An 18,064-nucleotide genomic window follows, 5' to 3' on the forward strand; every position below is an offset into this window, starting at 1 on the left:
GGCCATGTAAAGATAAAGAAAGAATTCCTTTGGACGGAATTTTCTCCCAACGTGGGAAAGCACGATCACACATTCCTGCCCTGGAGAATTGTTCCTCATCCTTCTTTTTCTTTTTAACAGCATGCTGCGCTGAGAGGAAAATCTTTTTTATTTAACGCGCGTGGAGATGGAAAACATTTTAGAGAAGAGGAGGAGGATGAAGGAGGAGGGAGCAAGGCTTGGGAGAGTGTCATATTGCTCATGCAGAGTTTGCCTTGTCATTCACATCCTTGTGCACACATATGGCCAACCTTGACTTTGACTCCCAGGAATAAAACAAAAAGGTGAAAAACCGCATGTACGGCTACTTTTGCCAGGAAAAACTGCACGTGTAAAGTCTTTTTTTTTGTGTAAGGGTAGGTTCGGGGGGGGGGCTTTTGTGTGCTCCCACCAACATGCCGTCAGGCGTGGCTTGTGTGCGACATCTTGTTGGGGAGTCTGAAGCAACGGGTGCGCTTCTTTTGTTCACCGGCACGATTACTGCTGCTGCTGCTGCAAAGCGTTTCTTTTTTCTTTTCTGTTTTTTTGGAAACTGGATGTACGGATGGCTGTGTGCGACCCCCTACTCGCCCCCGCCTCCTCCATAGGGTCTGCAGTCTGCCAACTCCCATCCCCCTCGTATATATTATATAAATATATGTACAGACGCCGCCCACCCCCCACCTCTCCTCGATGCCTCCCGCTCCCTCCCCCTGTGCCAGACACCCTGTAGTCTATACATAACATCCTCATGCGGAGACGACAACGTGGTGCCGCAAAGCGTGGCTACACGAGGTGGGCGTACACCCACCCCTCGATCGCCTCAACAAACCCACCATCTATCATCAGTAATCCTTACTATTAATCAAAATAATAGTACAAACACGAGGAGTGCCAAAGTTGACGTCATCCTTTACCATGAGCATGAAATCCAATTCTCCCATTTTTTTCTTTTTTTAAACAGGAGATTAGGCAAAGTAGAGAAGGAATAATACTGTGCATGTTTTTGTTTTGGGCATCCACCCCATCCCATTCATCCCCACGTTTTTAAAATTGATATTGTGATTTAAACAGAACAATATGACGAGGACGTAAACGGACATCATACGAGAATTCCCTATTTTGCACCACAAAAAGAAAAGGATTGTCCAAATAACAAAAAAAAAATGGGGGGGGGGCGACACCCCCCGTTTACCCTCACTAATAATTGTTTTAATTAAAGGAAACATGACGTCATCTTTTTCAGCACCTCCATTCTCTTGCTTGAGAGAACAAATGCTGATTGTCCATATATTAATACAGTACATGGTTCTTTTAAAGCATAACTATGAGGAGGGGAGCGGCTTGAAGGAGCCAGACTGGGTGGAGCGCCGCGCAGCAGCCAGCCCTCCTCCACCCCATCCACCCCGGCCCCCCCAGCCACCGGCAAGTCCAGCCCGGGAAGAGCGCGCAGACGCCGGCCTTGTTCTCCTCGCGTGTCCCGTCCACCCCTGGAGCTCTCCAGCAAGCGTACTGGAAGTAGTAGTGTGGGAGTCCAGGGGGCGGAGTGGTGGAGGAGGGACGGAAGGGGGGGCTAGGGAGGGTCGGCTGGGTGGCTGGTGGGTCGATCTATGGGAGGGACTAGCGCAGAAAAAGAGGAGGGGGGGCCGGTGGAAGGAGGCGGCCGCGAGGAGGCAGTTTCTCTCTCCAGTCTCTTCCCCGTCGTCTTTGTCTCGCGCCACTCTTTTGTTTAGCCATGCCGAGCCTGCTGGTGCTCGCAGGGATCATGGAGAAAAACGGGGGCTACGGCGCCGATCTTGCCGGCTCCGGCTTCGGGGGCGAGGCGGGTCTGCTGGGTCCCCCCGACGACGACGAGGACGACTCCCGCGCCCTGAGGGTCGCGCTCGGCCAGCTGTCGCTCCTGGGGCTCGGCGAGGGCGAGGACGGTGGAGGAGGAGGTGGTGGAGGTAGTGTTGTTATCGGCGGCGGCGGTGGAGCTCCGACGTGCGGAGTGCAAGACCGGAGCAACAACAACAACAACCACCACAATAGTGGAGGAGGAGGAGGAATTGGGGGAATCGGTGGAATGGGAGGCGGAGGAGACGCGTCGATCCTCCAAGGCAAGAGCAAGTTGTGCGCCCTGTACGAGAGCTCGTCCGGGGAGCCCAAAGGACGCGGCTGCAACATCACCGAATGCGTCCCAGTGCCCAGCTCCGAGCATGTGGCCGAGATAGTGGGCAGGCAAGGTAATTCCATAACCGAAAAGAAGAAAAATCATGAAAAAGAAGCATGCCTTCCTTGCAAACTTTTCTTGTTCCAATGTTACCTTTAACAAAGAAAAGGGAGTGGTGGTGGTGTTTTTTGGTACCCCCTCCCCTTATTCCTCCTTTTCCATGAGGCATCAGCCTCCCACTTTTCCTGCCTGCCTTACAAGTTCCATCATCACACAGGAGCTCTTTTTTTTATTTTATTTTTTTTAATATTATTATTCTCCATATTTCCTCCCTTTTCTGATTCTATCATCTGATCTGTTTTCTAAGCACTCGTGTAGTCAAGCCTCGAGTGTGGTGCACGATTCCACAATCCAACGCCATCAATGTCACCGGAGCGTTGGCTTCCTTTGTCGTCTGGGACGCGCCAGACTGTTCAAAAGGCAACGTGCTGTTGTGAGGAGGGCGGTGGGGGGAGGGTGGGTGACTGAGTGGGTGAAGGTTGGGGGGCGGGGGGGCTGCTAGTGTAGAGAAAGGAGCTCTGGATTCTGCCAGGTTCTGGCAGGGCTGATGTTTTGGGGGGCTTGTTTGTGCATGTGGCCCACTGACACATTAGGACAAAAGAAGGGAGCCAGCCAGGCAGTTAGCCAGCGTTGCCTCACCCTTTTCCCCATCTTGTGTTTGGAAAAGTTCAATTCACATCACAAATTGAAATTTCCAGTCAGCATTTTTGTCCATTTCTGAGGTTTGAATTTTCAGGGATGTATAATAACTGGTCCAAAACATAAGTGATTAATATAAGCATTAAAACCGAATTCTGATGTTTTCTGCAATTTTAGACAATCATTTGATTAATTTCTTCAAGTACGATAGCACAAAAGCTTAAAAATATTCCCCAAAAATGCCTACGCCCTGTTTTGTTCAGGACCTTTGCTTTTGCATGGTTGTCCAAAAGGTGGTATTAAGAAAAATAGCATTAAGCTGAATATTTTTGCTAACTTTTCTACCGTTTATTTAGAAAATTATATGTGTTGTGTTTCTCTATATTGCCAACTAGTGGCCCGGCATGCATATTACAACCCCAAAAAAGAATCAACATTGCCACAACTAAAATCATAATGGTGGAACATACATTTTTACACAGAATATTTACTACTACTTTATTTACAAAATTGTAAATGAAGTAAAATGCAAATCAAGTGTACTCAAAGCGTTTAGTTACATTGCCATCTACTGGACTGGCACACATATTACAGTGTTTTCAGTTATTTTGTCATTGTCATAAAAATATTTTCAATCTTTACAAGGATTGCAAAGGAAATGTTTCCAGCGATTTAAGAATTTTGGAAATATTACGAATTGGATTTTTTTTCATTGGTTGGTCAATTATGCTAAAATAAATGATCCAACCACTGTATATTTAAATTCTCTACTTTCAACATTGTAAATCCCTGGTTTGAACTCCATTTAAATATATTTCCTATAAAGAATTTCCAAATGAAAATTCCCCAAATTTTACCTTTGGCATATTTCCCACCATTACAGATGAAGCATCTCGGGTGACTAAATTCTTGTTGTGTTTTGATTAATCTCTGCCTCTGTAATTGTCTAATTGTGACACTCATTTGTACTGATTAAAAGGCGGCGTGGAGGAATGCGTTGCTCGGTGATCCTCGGCGACACTATTAGCCTCGTTAAACCACCGGTGCGGCCGACGGGGGTTTGCCGATGTCGGGTTCGAACGAAACAAAAAAAAAGGGTCCCTTCCCTTCTGGCATATAAAAAGGGCTGGTTCCTTTAAGAAAGGCCGGACCGACTGGTCAATATCCAGGGCGCTGGCTCTCTCTGTTTCTCAATGGCCAGCTGAGTGGATGCATGAAAACATCCGGCTTGCCTCACCGCAACTCGACAAAATAAGTGTGAATATCTCCAGAAAGGAGCAAATGAACCAGGCCGAAAAAAGCATGTTGCGAGTGGCCTCAAGTTCAAGGAGAGGTCAGAACTTGTAAGGATGATGGTGATGCTGCAAATAGATCTGCGCTGGTTCCTCAGGCCCACATCTGTAGTTAAGGAAGTGTTTGTTGGGAGACTTCTGTACAAAATTACCGAGAAAAACAGTCTTGCTTGCACATTTTTTTCCAAAGAAGAGGCCTTGCCTTTTATTTGTCACTCAGTGTGAAAGTTTACCGGAAAACAGATGGAAAACAAATTGAACATAAAGTGACTACCCACGGCAGTGTCTAATGAAACACTTCTAGCTTAATGCTAACAAAACATAGGAAATGCCATACACGGGCTAACGGAATTTAGCGTAGATGAGGCATTCATTGGAAATCTTCAAACACACACACGGCGGAGGATAAACTGCTCAGTTAAAAATGGCTCTACTAATGATTCAGTTGGGACAGACCACTAACCAAATCCTGTTGCTGGAACTAATGAAGCCTTCTCAGATGATAAGCCAAATGTCTTCGAAATCTTGTCTTAATCCAGATGCATGAATGAGAACATCCACAAGCAGTTTGTAACCCGTCTGTGTGTCTGCAGGTTGCAAGATAAAAGCCTTACGGGCCAAGACCAACACCTACATCAAGACCCCTGTCCGAGGCGAGGAGCCCGTGTTCCTGATCACCGGCCGTAAGGAGGACGTGGCTCTGGCCCGCCGCGAAATCATCTCTGCCGCCGAGCACTTCTCCATGCTCAGGGCGTCGCGCAACAAGCTGGGCGTGTCTTTCAGCGGCTCCCCGCCGACCCCGCTCCCGGGCCAGACCACCATCCAGGTGAGGGTGCCGTACCGAGTGGTGGGTCTGGTGGTGGGCCCCAAAGGCTCCACCATCAAGCGCATCCAGCAGCAGACCTGCACGTACATCGTCACCCCCAGCCGGGACCGGGACCCCGTTTTCGAGATCACGGGCTCACCGAGCAACGCCGAGCGAGCCCGCGAGGAGATCGAGGCGCACATCGCCTTCCGGACGGGAGGCCTGCACGACCACAACAACGAAAACGACTGCCTGGGCCCCAACGGCGGAAGCAGTCCGGCCGGGAGCAGCGGGAGCGGCGGCGGGGGCCTGGAGAGTCGACTCCAGCAAGTGTGGGGCCTCCAGGGGGGCCAGCGGAAACCTCTGACCAGCAGCTACCGCCAGAACTTCTCCGATGCCCTCGGGGGAGGAGGGAGCGGCGACGGCGTGGGGATCTACAATAAGGGCAACTTCTCCAGCTCCGGAGAGAAGCCGTGCTCCTTTTTCGGCTCGGAGGGCACCCAGAGCTGGGGCGACCCCGACTACCCCAAGCAGATGGCTTTCTACGCCCAGCAGCGATCCAAAAGCTTCGGCGGGCTCCCGCTGCCCCTCACTAGACTCTCGCCGGGGCTCCCGGAACCGCCGGCCAATTCGTCCGTCGGCGGCATGGCGTCGCCCCACGCGCAGGCTCGCCGCGCCCACAGCGAGCCCACCTCGGCCGGGGAGGGCGGCTTTCCCGGGCGGCTCCCCGTGCCGGACTCGCCGCCGGCCGTGCGGGACTGCATGACCTGCTTTGAGAGCAAAGTGACGGCCGCCCTGGTGCCGTGCGGCCACAACCTCTTCTGCATGGAGTGCGCTATCCGAATCTGTGAGCTCAACCACCCCGAGTGTCCCGTGTGCCACACGCAGGTTTCGCAGGCCATCCGAATATTCTCTTAAGGATTCCTTTTTAGCCAGTTGTGTGGTTTATTTTTATTTTTTTCGGTCTCTCGTTTGTCGGTCGGCTAATTAGTTGCTCTTATTACGGTTGTTGTTATTATTCTTATTCCTATTATTGCGATACATTTTTCATTTTTCAGAAAAATTTTAAAACAATCAAGCAGCTATTTTAGAAGGCACTGCTTGCTTTACTAAAAAGTATAAGAGATATTTTTCAGTTTTTCTTTTATATACATATATATGCATATATATTTTATAAAAGTTTGGTTTATAAGAGAAGTATAGTACCTTTTCAGGTTTTGATTTTTTTTTTCCTGGTATTTTGTTTTTTTATGATGGGACTGCTGCTGTTGTTCTTAAACACAGAATGGCAGTGTAGGCCGACATAATGTGAACATTTTATTATTACTCCGATTTTTTTTGTATGATCACGTTACCATGAAGTGGGTTTATATGGGTGGAGGATGATTTAATTCACACCGCACCAAACAATCATCTCGGGTCTAAAAGAGGGTCGTCAATCAGACTTTTTGAATCATTTTATTATGCTTTGACAGAAAATGTGAAAAGGTTTTAGTCAAAGCACTTCTTCCGTAGATATTTCTTTTGGGGGGGGGCATTACATTATTATTTGCCATTTTATCGGTGTCATTGTTCAGTGCATCGGCCCCCAAAATGTGCAAATCTCATTCGGGGCGGTGCATTGATTACACAAGGCTCGCTGTAATCTGCGGAAAAGATTCAGTGATGCTTGCCTTCCCCTCGTAGCCTCGACAAACGCCCCCCCCCCCTCCAAGCCACCTTCTCTTTGTCATTACTATTACATTCGTCACTAGACAATGTGAGCAAACCTCATGCAAATAAGACGATCTTTTTCTTTTTTTTTTTTTTACATTTGGCGTCTGGCTGGAGCAGGTGTGTGGATATCTGGTCACCCCCGCCCCATGGTCCCCTTCTCTTACAGTGTGACCCTCCCTTGGATTGAGGAGCGTTATTGTGTGTGGACGCTCGGACAGCAGGGCCCGGCGGGCGCTCTTTCGATAATTAGGCAAATGGGCCGGTCCAGGTGCAGATCGGAGCGGAGAATCCAACCCCCCCACAGACAAGATTTGTAAGCTGCACCATTGATGAAAACCATGTGGCCATGTTAAAAAGAATGGTCCTATCACATGAGGTGTAGCGTGCCCCCCCCCCATTAACCCCCCCCCCTCTCTCACAAACACACACCAACTGTGAAATTCAAAACAGGGTTTACGTGACAGATCCAAATAGGCCAACCCGACGACCCCTCCCTGGCTACTGTAAGGGAGATCCAGCAGCTGCCCCTTCACTATGGACACTGAGGCCCCCAGCCAATGGGAGACACCCCCCCCCCCCTTCCTCACCCAGCCTCCCTACTCCCCACCCTAGCTTGAATGAAATCAGACAATTGTAATTGGCAGGAAAGCGGAGGAAACGCCCCATTGAACCAGCACTCACTCTGAATCAAATTATGCTCAAGCCCGAGCAAGAAGGGGATGGGGGGGGGGGGGGGGGGGGGATTGGGTCAACGGGTTAACATAAGAAGGTGGGGGTTGTTGAATAAAAGGGAAAGAGGGTGTTTTGTTAGTTTGGGGGGAGCGCCATCTAGGGGTGGGAATGTTAGAGTCCATATTATACCGAACAATACTGTCCCAATTATATGATAAAGCATGTATTGATAGCTATGATACATTATAATATTCACAGCAGAATAATTACGCTATCTAATAAAACTTCCGAATTTTGCTGTCATAGCATTGGCGGAAGAACTTTGTCCGATTGCTCGTCTACGCTGCTTTCAAACACAAGGGGGCGTATTTACATGGTAGTACTTCAATGGGTGGAAGTCTTGCTAGCAAATGTCGGGTTATCCATACTGTGATAATGGTGCAATGTATCATGATATCAATACATGTTTCCAAGCCTAGAGAACATGAGGCTTGAAACTGTTTTAAAGGTATTGAGTATCGATCGCCAATGTCGGAGTATCGTTACTGAGAAGATGCAATGTATTGCAATATCACTTCAGCTTGAGCCATCAAACTGTTTTAAAGGTATCAGGTATCGATACTTGGATGACGATGATACACTGCAATATCGATACTGCGGCTGATAACTAGAAAACCTGTATCGCCTCGGCTTGAGCCTTTAAACTGTTTTCAATTCCGCTTTTAAGGTATCGGGGTATCGATGCCAAATGTTGGTCTACTGATAATGTGGTAATGATGTGATGTATCACGATATCGATATTTTCTCCCACTCCTAGAGGAGTCATCTGGCCTTTTTAAAATTGTGTCCCAGCCACCCTCAAGAGACACCCCCCCCCCCCACCTGAAGCGCCCCCCCCTTGTCCTCCTATTAAGAGCCAAACACAGAGCAAAGCATGTGGAACACTTAAAAATAAAAGTACCTTCAATTCTACAGAGAGTAGAAATACAGAGTATCATTCTATGGAGAAACTGCACAGTCAACAACAACAAAAAATCTTAGTATTTTTGTTTTATGCCTTAATGTTACATTTTTTGTTTATTCCAATAATGCCATTTAGGCTAACATGTTGGCCTTCCATTGCACCACCCCCTTAAAACAACTTTTCAAGTTAAAGAATGTGAATCACACTTGGCTTAGGAAGGGGTTCAGGAAATGACACCCTCAACCCGTCTGTTATGTCGCGGGTCAAATTGACCCATTTTAACACGAAAGAACAACATTAAAAGTCATTTTTGGGTATGAACAGACACATATTGGCTAGGAAATGTTTGTAATGCAGCTAATGATTTTCTTTTGTTTCGTTTCTGACCCTTTTGTCTCAATTACTTGTCACGAGTCACATTGACCCAAGAACGTTATTGCTGTTCCTGAGCAACAAACAGCGGGGTTAAAAACACAATATAAATATGAAGAGTTAAGCACCTTATTTACCAAGAAAAAAAAAAACTGCGCATCTGATGAATACCAAACCGACCACTGATGGTGAAATATTTCCTAGAATTTAAGAAATGCACATAAGGATTCCCTATCATTTTTGTTTTATGTTGTATTTGTTGTTGCTATCACGACGAGAGAGGGATGCCGCCTCTTTATATAAGAGTATTCAAAGACTCTTTGTAAATAAATACACATTTATTTGCGCATTGGATGCCCTGCTTCCACAAAGCTTTTGGATTACTACGCCAATTTAGCAGAGGAAAAAGATTATTATTATTATTATTATTATACGTTTTACCCATCACTTTTTGACTTAGATAATAGCCTATATATATACGTTTAACAAATATTATTTCAAGGGATTAATTTAGTAGTATATAAATTATCAGACGCTACTATGATATCATTTATGAAGCCTCAACTGTATAAATCCCAAATACGTAAAAGTTCCGATAAATTGTATGTGTAATAACAATAATAATGATAATAATAATAACCCCTGAATGAGGACACAAGTTTCTATGTACATTAAGATGAAGCAATAAACAGTAATATTCTATTCAGACTACTTTGACTATTAGCATATTAGCGTTTTGGTAGCTCGTCGCAGCTCTTTGATTAGTAAAAATGAAAATTTAAAAAAAAAAGAAAAAAAACAGGATAATTACTGTGCTCTTCAGGGTCTTTTCTTTGAGTGATATGTTGAATATTAAGCACTCGTTTCAGGAGTTCTGAGCGGCACTGAGAAGACAAAAGTGGAAGCTAACAGTGCTAATGGCACTAATGGGGGGGCCTCTTAGCTTTTAGCGTAGCTTCCAAACTTCGCCTCTGCTTTGTATTACGGTCACATGTAGCCAAAGACCAACGTACGACCAGAGCCAACTTAGTAGTGTTATAAAAAGCGATATTGTGAAAGCAAATCTGTGAAAACATATCAGGTTTGGAACAGCCCCACAATCGGGTCATGCGTGGGTCATAATCCCCAAAATAGGGGCTGACAATTTTGAAGAGTTGTGACTTTGGCAATTTCCACTGCATGCTAGCAAGATATTGTACCGTATAGCTAAGAGTTATCCGCATACAAAAAGGCTTTACGGCCTCAAAGCGAACGTGGGCTTTTCCCAAATGGTATACAGTATTGCAGCGTAGTTTAATCGATACACGAAAATAGACTTGTTAAGAAACGTGCGTAAGTTTCATTTGTGCAGCTCGGACCGGCCGGTATGAAATACTTTGGATTGAGACAGGAGCGACTTGAAAGGGGCGGAGATGACTCGCGGCGACATTGGAGTCGTTAATTTTTCCGTAGTATTATTTTTTACGATATGGTATTACGATTTTTTTCTGTTTTAGTCAAAATAGGAAGTGTTGATGTTTTTTCTTGCTATGGAAATGGACTTATGCATTTATGTAGAATCCCTTTGAAGGAGTGATAGGAAATCCTTATTCTCAATGGATGCACTTAAGCAATTGTAACCAACTTTTTACAGAACTCGAGCAAGTAATGCGTTTGAATGTACGAAGAAAACACTCAACCGAATGCACTCCTTCATTTGTTTTTATTACAAGCTTTAAGTTTTTGTTGTTGTTTTTGGGGGAAAGAATTTGTGACGAGTTTTCAATATATTTGAGTTCTTCCGCATACATTTATAGAAAGTAACTTAAAACCAGAAAGAAAAAAACATTACAGTTTTGTCAGATCTATTTTGCTAACATTGGTTTTTATTTCTTAGAAACGCAGAGAGTAAGGGGAAAAAAAAAAAAGTCAGTATCTGGATGTTATTTAAGAAAACAAGCCTATTTAAAAGACCTTTTGTTTTTTAATTCAAATGACAAGAAGTTAATATATTTCTAAACAAGATGGAGGGGGGGAAGTCAGTTTCTACGTAAAAAAAAGAAAAAAAAAGAAAAAAGTTTTATTTATGACGGTTATGGACGCCGGACGACACTCGTGCCGCGCCCACGACAGAATAAACTATTTTTTAAGAATTTGGAGATATTTTAGTCACAGAGCATCAATCTTGTGCCTCGATTATATCATTATTATTACTGTTATTATTCATGTCCTGCATTAGTAAATCCCCCTTGCCGCTCCCCCCCATGCACACATATGCCTTCAACTGTAAGCCCATGGTACTGACTTACTGACTGCATTACACATTTTCTCTGTGATTCAAAATCCAAAACCAAGGTCTAGGTCTTGACTGCGTACAACGTTTTATTTTGGCATCTCCAAGTCTTTTTTTTTTTCGTTTTCTTGGATCGACAGCAACAGAGCAGCTTGACAAAGGCCGATTTTATTAGGGGATTTGGTGGGCCCTCAAAAACAAAAGTGAGGCCCCGGTGGTGTTTAACAGGGCGCACCATGTTCTTAGATCTCTGTACTGTAACTAGATAGCACACATAACACACAACAAGTTCATTACTGTACTAGTTTGCATGTAGTATGTCGTGTGGTCACTTAGACTAGATTTTCATAGATGAGAGCGTTTTCGGAGGTCAAAAGGTGGCGAGTTTTGACGCCGGTCGGTCCCCACGTCGGATTTTGTAGGAACAGTGAGGCCACTTCTTTCACTTTTGCTGAAAATGAATGAATGAAAAATAACTGATCTTATGTAGACTCACTTTTGACCTGCTTATTGTTATTTAATTGTGACAATTAAATATAAATACTATTGTTCAGTTAACTCATTGTGTTCAGTGACAATATAAGGATCAGAATTTTTGTTCCTAGATTTTTCTTAATATGGAATGGATATGATCAAAAACTGAGATTCACTGCCTAATTTTTATTGCTTACTCAAAAGCTACAATCTCAAATCCAAAGAATTAGCCTCACTGTTCTAATATTTTTGGGTTGGCGAGTATTCACCTCACAGCAAATCAACTTGAAGTTCTTGTAGTTTATGTATTTATTGGTCAAAACTTGACACATTTCCTGCTGCATGTGACGGGACCAAAGGTGAAAACTTGCAACCTTCCTCCGAAGACGGCCGACAGATTGTCTCTTGGTAGCGTTTTCCAATATTTGCAGCACAATTAGTGTGTGTGTGCGTGTTTCATGCCGGTCTAATAGTGGTGGTAGTGAGTTAGTTTACGGGCCAGCATCATCGGGCTGGCGTTAGTTTCTGGTTCCTCTGTAAACGGTGAAAAGAGGGTCGCCCCACCCCCCACCCCCTCACGCTCGTGTGTGTGTGTGTGTGGCGCTCTGTGGCTGACCGTCAACTTTTTTTTGATGGATGGGAACAAAAATGACGAACAAAAAAATGGAAAAATTCAAAAAAAAAATCTTTGAACTCTGTTACAGTGTGCCATGCCCTCGACGAGGCATGTGATATTGCAGGTTTATTTCTTATAGCACACATTTTTTTCCGAGTGAATTACATTTTTTGGAAGACATTTTTATGATTAATTATTATTATTATTATTAATGTATCTGCTCCATGTTAGTTCTGGTTCTTTGTTATTTTTCCAAGATACAAGATGTATTGTAAATGTTTCTAATAAAAAGAACAAAATGAAAATGATGATAGAGGTGACAGGTGCTTTTGTTCACGATGAAAAGTGATGACAGGATTTCTTACCTAATCTTTTTCTTCTACTCAAAAGCTGTGCTGAAGTCAATTCCAACAGGATGAAACGCTACCATCTACTGGCATCTGTTTGTCATTACAAGCTTGAATTTCAGACAAGTTGAGCATCTTCCATGCCTGCACCATTGAAAAACACACCTGAAGAATATATTTGTCATTTGCAATAAATGGTTAGATTCCAGTTAATGAATATAAAAGAACAAAGCAGTGAATGACCTCATTAAAAAAATAATCTTCTTTCAAACCTGGTCAATTTGACCCACGAGATAAGAGCTTGGTTAAATTTAAGTGTACTCCTCTTGTGCAGTGAAATATATTGCGTAATATAATTGGCGGTAGACACGAACTGGAATTGTCTGGCTCCAAAATTAATATTCTCGCTCATAAGATATTTCATGGCATTACACCAAAGTTGTTTTTTTTGTTTCGAATGTTGTCAGAAGAACATTAGAGACACTATTACAAATCAGATTTATTTGTACATATTGAATGCAGTCCAATATACATATTAGAATAATTGTTTGCTTTTTCTTAAAAAAAAAAATTGTCCTACACCACCCAGTTTAAAGACCTGTGAAGGCCACACAGCACACACCAGGTGATTTGTGTGCACTTTAAATCAAACCCTTACTGACACACACACACTAACAACCTGTCTGCCTGAATTAAAAATAATAATAAACAAAAATTCCTCCCGCAGGAAAGAGAAGCAAGTGAGAGGATTGACCTCTGCAAGGCAAAAAAAAAAAAAGTCCTGGTCCAGTTAAGACAGACCGCAGTAAAAGAGGCTCCGGTATTAACATAAAAAAGCCAAGGGGGGGGGGTCCATTGATTTATCTCACGAGAAGGCTGTGGTGTGTCCCCCCTTACAACCCGGACCCCTCCCTTCCCAGAAGAATCTGAAAACGCCAGACCAGGATCCAACATGTGCATTTATGAAAAATGACGCCATCACGCCCCTCATGGAGAGTCGGATGTCCTCACAAATAAGCGTAGATTTAAATCAATGCAATGAAAATAATAAAAACCTAGTGTTCAATAAATATTTCTAGATGAATCACTTAGCAATTGAGCGGAGTAGCGACAGTCTTTGGGACAGTTTTGAGTGAAGGTGATGGGGAATTCCACTGCTTTATATTTTTTTAGGGGGAGGGGTATCATCTAGTAATCTTAATTTCAACAGATATGAGGGCGTGCTCCACACATTGCTGGAAACCTCCATTTAACGTTCCTCTTATGTCAAACCGACAGTTAAATCAAAAGATATTTATAAGCTTAATCAGTTAGAAATATGGATGGCGAGCTCCAACTGGGGTTGGAAATTTTGGAGAATTCTTAAAGTTGGGAAAACTACTATGAGAAGTAACAAAAATAAACCTGAAGCTGATAAAATTGATGAGTGACTTGCATTTATATTTCAGCCTAATTTTGCAAGCCTAGATATACAGTAAACTTTTTTTTTTTTTAATGAGTCAAAATGACCCAGGAACATTTAAATGTTCCTGAGAAACCAACGTAACAGGAGTGTTCAACATGGATATTCCCACCCAGCAAAGAAGTGTAATGGTTATCTCTACCCACCTCTTGGTCTTCCCTTCTGTCTGTCTATCTGGATCTAACTGTCTTTGCGCAGCTCAGTTGTTCTGGCAGCACATGCCCTTGTTGGATGCGTTCTGGGTGGGCTCCACCGTGATGGGCACCACGTTGGAAGCGGGCGAGAAGTCCGAGTCGTTGCGTCCCGACATCTGCCGCTGCGACACGATGTGGTAGATGGCTGAGAGAGAAATGGGGGAGCATTATGTACTTGCAAAAAGCTGCAGACTGAAGTGAAGCCATTTTAAGCTTTTTTTTTGGTGGGGGGGGGGGGGGGGGGAGGTCATTAACTCAATTCGAGTACATCGCATTTATCCATTGATGTGAACTAATACTAATGATGTGAAGTCACCTCAGTGCACCCACTGACACAAGGAATCCATTAGATGGACGTTGCTGCCATCTACAGGCGGATGGTGGATAGTGCCTGACGTTAAGGGATTTGGACAGAAAGGTCAAAACCAGGAATCAAACCTGTGAGGATGGTTTGGAAGGCCAGCTCCACATTGGACGAGTCCAAAGCCGACGTCTCCAGGAAAGACAGGCCGTGCTTTTCTATGAATAAAAGAGTCAAATGAGTACAAGTCAGTCTAAACGCAATTTTAAGTATCAATGATTTGGCGTGGGCACCTGCAAGGGCCTTGGCCTCGTCGGTGGGCACAGCTCTCAGGTGGCGCAGGTCGCTCTTGTTGCCCACCAGCATGATAACGATGTTGCTGTCGGCGTGATCCTGCAGCTCCTTCAGCCAGCGCTCGGCGTTCTCGTACGTCAGGTGCTTAGCGATGTCGTAGACGAGTAGGGCTCCCACCGCGCCGCGGTAGTACCTGGAAAAGAGCAACGTTGCAATAAATACAAGAAATGGGATGAAATAGCAAATGTAAGCTTTGCACTGACGCAGAAGTGATGGCCCGGTATCGCTCCTGTCCCGCAGTGTCCCAGATTTGCGCCTTGATGGTTTTGCCTTCCACCTGGATGCTACGCGTAGCAAATTCCACGCCGATGGTGCTCTTGCTCTCCAGGTTGAATTCATTGCGGGTGAAGCGGGACAGCAGATTACTCTTCCCAACGCCCGAGTCGCCGATCAGCACCACTAATTGGGGGAAACAAAGAGGAATATTTGTGTTCAATCATGAATCATGGCTTAATTTGGTACAACCAAGTTCCTCAAATTGAGATTTTGGTCAAGTGAGTCACTGCCTGACGCAATCCTGTCTTTACAAAATAGGAAATTAAAGTTTGCAGCAACAAACCATGCCATGTTTCAACACTGTTGCAATGTCAAAGGAAATGTGGCGCAAGAGACACGGGCAGTCTGTTTTATCTTGAAGTTGCCACCATTTGTCATGAATCTCGGGTGAAGGAGAAGAATCATTAAGCAACCGCGATTACGTTGACTTGAATCAAGACGAGGATGGATACGATGTCTCCGTTACACGCCCACGTTGTTGACATTTCTGCCATAAAAGAATTTCCTGACAGCCCTTATATCGAATCATCAACTCCCGCACCCATCGTATGACAGCTTTCCCCAAAGTCTGCCAATGCTCACGTGAGCTATGAAGCTAATTCTGGGAGGATGAACCTGTTTGGTCGGATGACGTCAGAGCTTGCCCAATGGAATCCGCTAAATGATTTTGGGAAATGAAATAGATTAGACTAGTTAAATGGGATCTCAGTATGACATATGAGCAAAAACAGCTCCACAAATGATTTACTGAACTACTTAAAATGATTTAAAATGACTAAAAATAAAAAAAGCAGAAGCTATCGTATCGTACATGTGAAGTAAAAGCAAGTTAGATGAACTTTTCAGGGTTCTTGCATTGATCCCTGCGGGACACCGTCGCTTTAGGAGGAAATGATTTAGGTTAATATTGGGATATACATATACTATCAGGGAATAAAGCAATGTGGGGTTTCTGCTTTGGATTTTTCTTAAGTGGGAAAAATGTCTAGCTAGTAGTGGAAGAAAATAAAGAAGGCTCAAATTGGACAGCTGCGGACGAACGACTTCCTGTGCTGACGATGGCCAAATGGGCTTGGAAGCGTGAGTCAGTGTGCAGCTTGACCTGCTTGACTCGCAGCAAACAGCTTAGGCGGAAAAAAAAGGAACAAAAGGAGCGGCGGAAAAAATTTAAAAGCAATAAAACCTAAAGGCACCTGACTGTGATTCGCACTTTGTCACTATCATTTCCGCTCATGCCAGTCAGCCTGGAATCAAATCTCATCTTCTCTTTGCTTTGTGGCAAAGTTTTTGTATGGCGTTGGGCGAACACAAACACTCGCATTCTCTCGAACGCACAGACACACACTCCATGCAGGTATTTCCAGTTTGACAACGCTGACTCGTTTAAGGCTCTGAAGTTCCTCTTGTTCACATCAAGGTACAAATATGAATGGCTGTTTGCACCAGCTGGTGCCAACCCGTTCCTTTTTTTGTGTGTGTCATATGCCAAGTAGCAGCTATGGTTATGCTAGCATTTGAACAAACGGGTATTAAAAAGCCAATCTTGTTCTTATCTTGAGCAAACAAAAATATTCAGCACTTTTTTTTTTTGTTCTGAGTGAGCAAAACGGGATAGGGGCCAAAAGTTAAGATTGTACTGTGTGTTATAGTGATAGTATGACCTCCCTTGGTCTTACTTTAAGGCAAATAAGATACCATTCAAAGGTTTGAATGAGTTGGTCTTATAATAAGTACATCTGAATACATTTTATTTAAAAAATATTTTGTTTATTGTAATCTCATTCTTTGATTATTTATTGTATACAGGACTTTGTTACACAACTTTTCATTCATAAAGTACTTTAAAAACAACCACAGCTGCAGACAAAGCATTTTTCTTGGGGAAAAGGAAGTCTATTTCTAGTTAGTGTTAATGGTATTTTTATTGTGAGGAAATGCTTTGCTTTAAAGAGAAAATAAAATTAGGACACCTTTATTCGCCCCGAACTTTCCAAATTGTCTGAAGCCCAGTACATAGGCAAGTTTAATTTAGGCATTTATTGTGTGTGTTTTGGAGCTTCGGTACCCGTCACCTCGTCCAAAGATGATGAGGTCGTCACCGGCTTGAGCAAGATTATTACTCGCCACATCACATGCCGGTTGTCTTACTTCACAAAAGTGACCTTATGTAGCTAATGCCCTAGCGATAGCTTTTAAAGTACTTAGATGTGTAGCAACAGGTGCCGTCACCCTGAAACACGTAAAGTTGTCACGGGGGGGTCGTCGTCATTCGAACGCAGGTAAGCTAAATGTAGCCAGCTAATAGAATAGGGGCAGGCGGGAGACAAAATGGAGCAACTCACCTTTGAAGAGATAATCATATTCATCTTCCCGGCCCGTCATAGTTTCGTCTCACTTAACGCGCTCGCGTTTGTTCAAGTCGAACGAACTTCAAAAACCACAGAGACGATGACAGCAGCGGCGGAAGGCTAACGTCAAGCCGGTCAAACAACAAGTTGTCAGCGGTGATGTCGTCCTGTCCTCCCCCTCGGAAAAAACCGCAAAAGTATGAGGCAAAGTTTGTCGTCGTCCTCTCCCCTCTGCCTCCGCTTTCTTGTTGTCACCACTAGTTGCCGCAAACCGGAGCGACCACAACGCCGTGACGTCATCTGTTTGTCACGCCTTCACTCCGCTCCCATTGGTCGATGCTCGACAAACACCTGTCACGCGACTCGACACGATTGGCTCAGCCGGGTGTCACGTCACGTAAGAATTGGGTTTCGGCTCAGAGCCTCAACACAGGTGACACCACCTTAGGCAGCAGCAAAGTGAGCACACAAACAAGCACCGAAGGAGTTTTTACCTCTTATTCGTACTTTACTTGAGTACTCTACTTATTTTTCTGCCGACATTTTAACTAGTTTAATTCACGCCATCACAAACCTAATAGAATTCACTCGTACACCCCCCCCCCCCCCCCCAGTGTCGTACTCAAATTACATTTTGACAAGGAACATAAGACAATTGAAAATGAAATAGAAACAAATCAGACACTAAACCAAGGGTAGTATATATAATAATATAAAATAATAACAATCA

At 44.1% G+C, this 18,064-nt stretch overlaps 2 protein-coding genes across 2 annotated transcripts; one reads left to right on the top strand and one right to left on the bottom strand.

Moving 5' to 3' along the window:
- The first annotated feature begins 1,640 nt into the window (after positions 1-1,640).
- mex3a (mex-3 RNA binding family member A) lies at positions 1,641-12,360 on the top strand. Its single transcript, XM_061288772.1, has 2 exons — positions 1,641-2,243; positions 4,755-12,360. Exons 1-2 carry the CDS (start codon positions 1,754-1,756, stop codon positions 5,882-5,884), a joined length of 1,620 nt encoding a protein of 539 aa, XP_061144756.1. The 5' UTR covers positions 1,641-1,753; the 3' UTR covers positions 5,885-12,360.
- A 525-nt stretch (positions 12,361-12,885) lies between these two features.
- rab11al (RAB11a, member RAS oncogene family, like) lies at positions 12,886-17,604 on the bottom strand. The gene is made up of 5 exons (XM_061288912.1): positions 17,329-17,604; positions 14,914-15,109; positions 14,650-14,843; positions 14,494-14,574; positions 12,886-14,200 (listed from the first exon to the last, which is right to left on the bottom strand). The coding sequence occupies exons 1-5, from the start codon at positions 17,366-17,368 to the stop codon at positions 14,061-14,063; spliced, it is 651 nt and encodes a 216-aa protein (XP_061144896.1). The 5' UTR covers positions 17,369-17,604; the 3' UTR covers positions 12,886-14,060.
- Between the last annotated feature and the right edge of the window lie 460 nt (positions 17,605-18,064).

Source organism: Syngnathus typhle, linkage group LG10 (assembly GCF_033458585.1).
Source record: "Syngnathus typhle isolate RoL2023-S1 ecotype Sweden linkage group LG10, RoL_Styp_1.0, whole genome shotgun sequence".
NCBI classification, from domain to species: Eukaryota; Metazoa; Chordata; class Actinopteri; order Syngnathiformes; family Syngnathidae; genus Syngnathus; species Syngnathus typhle.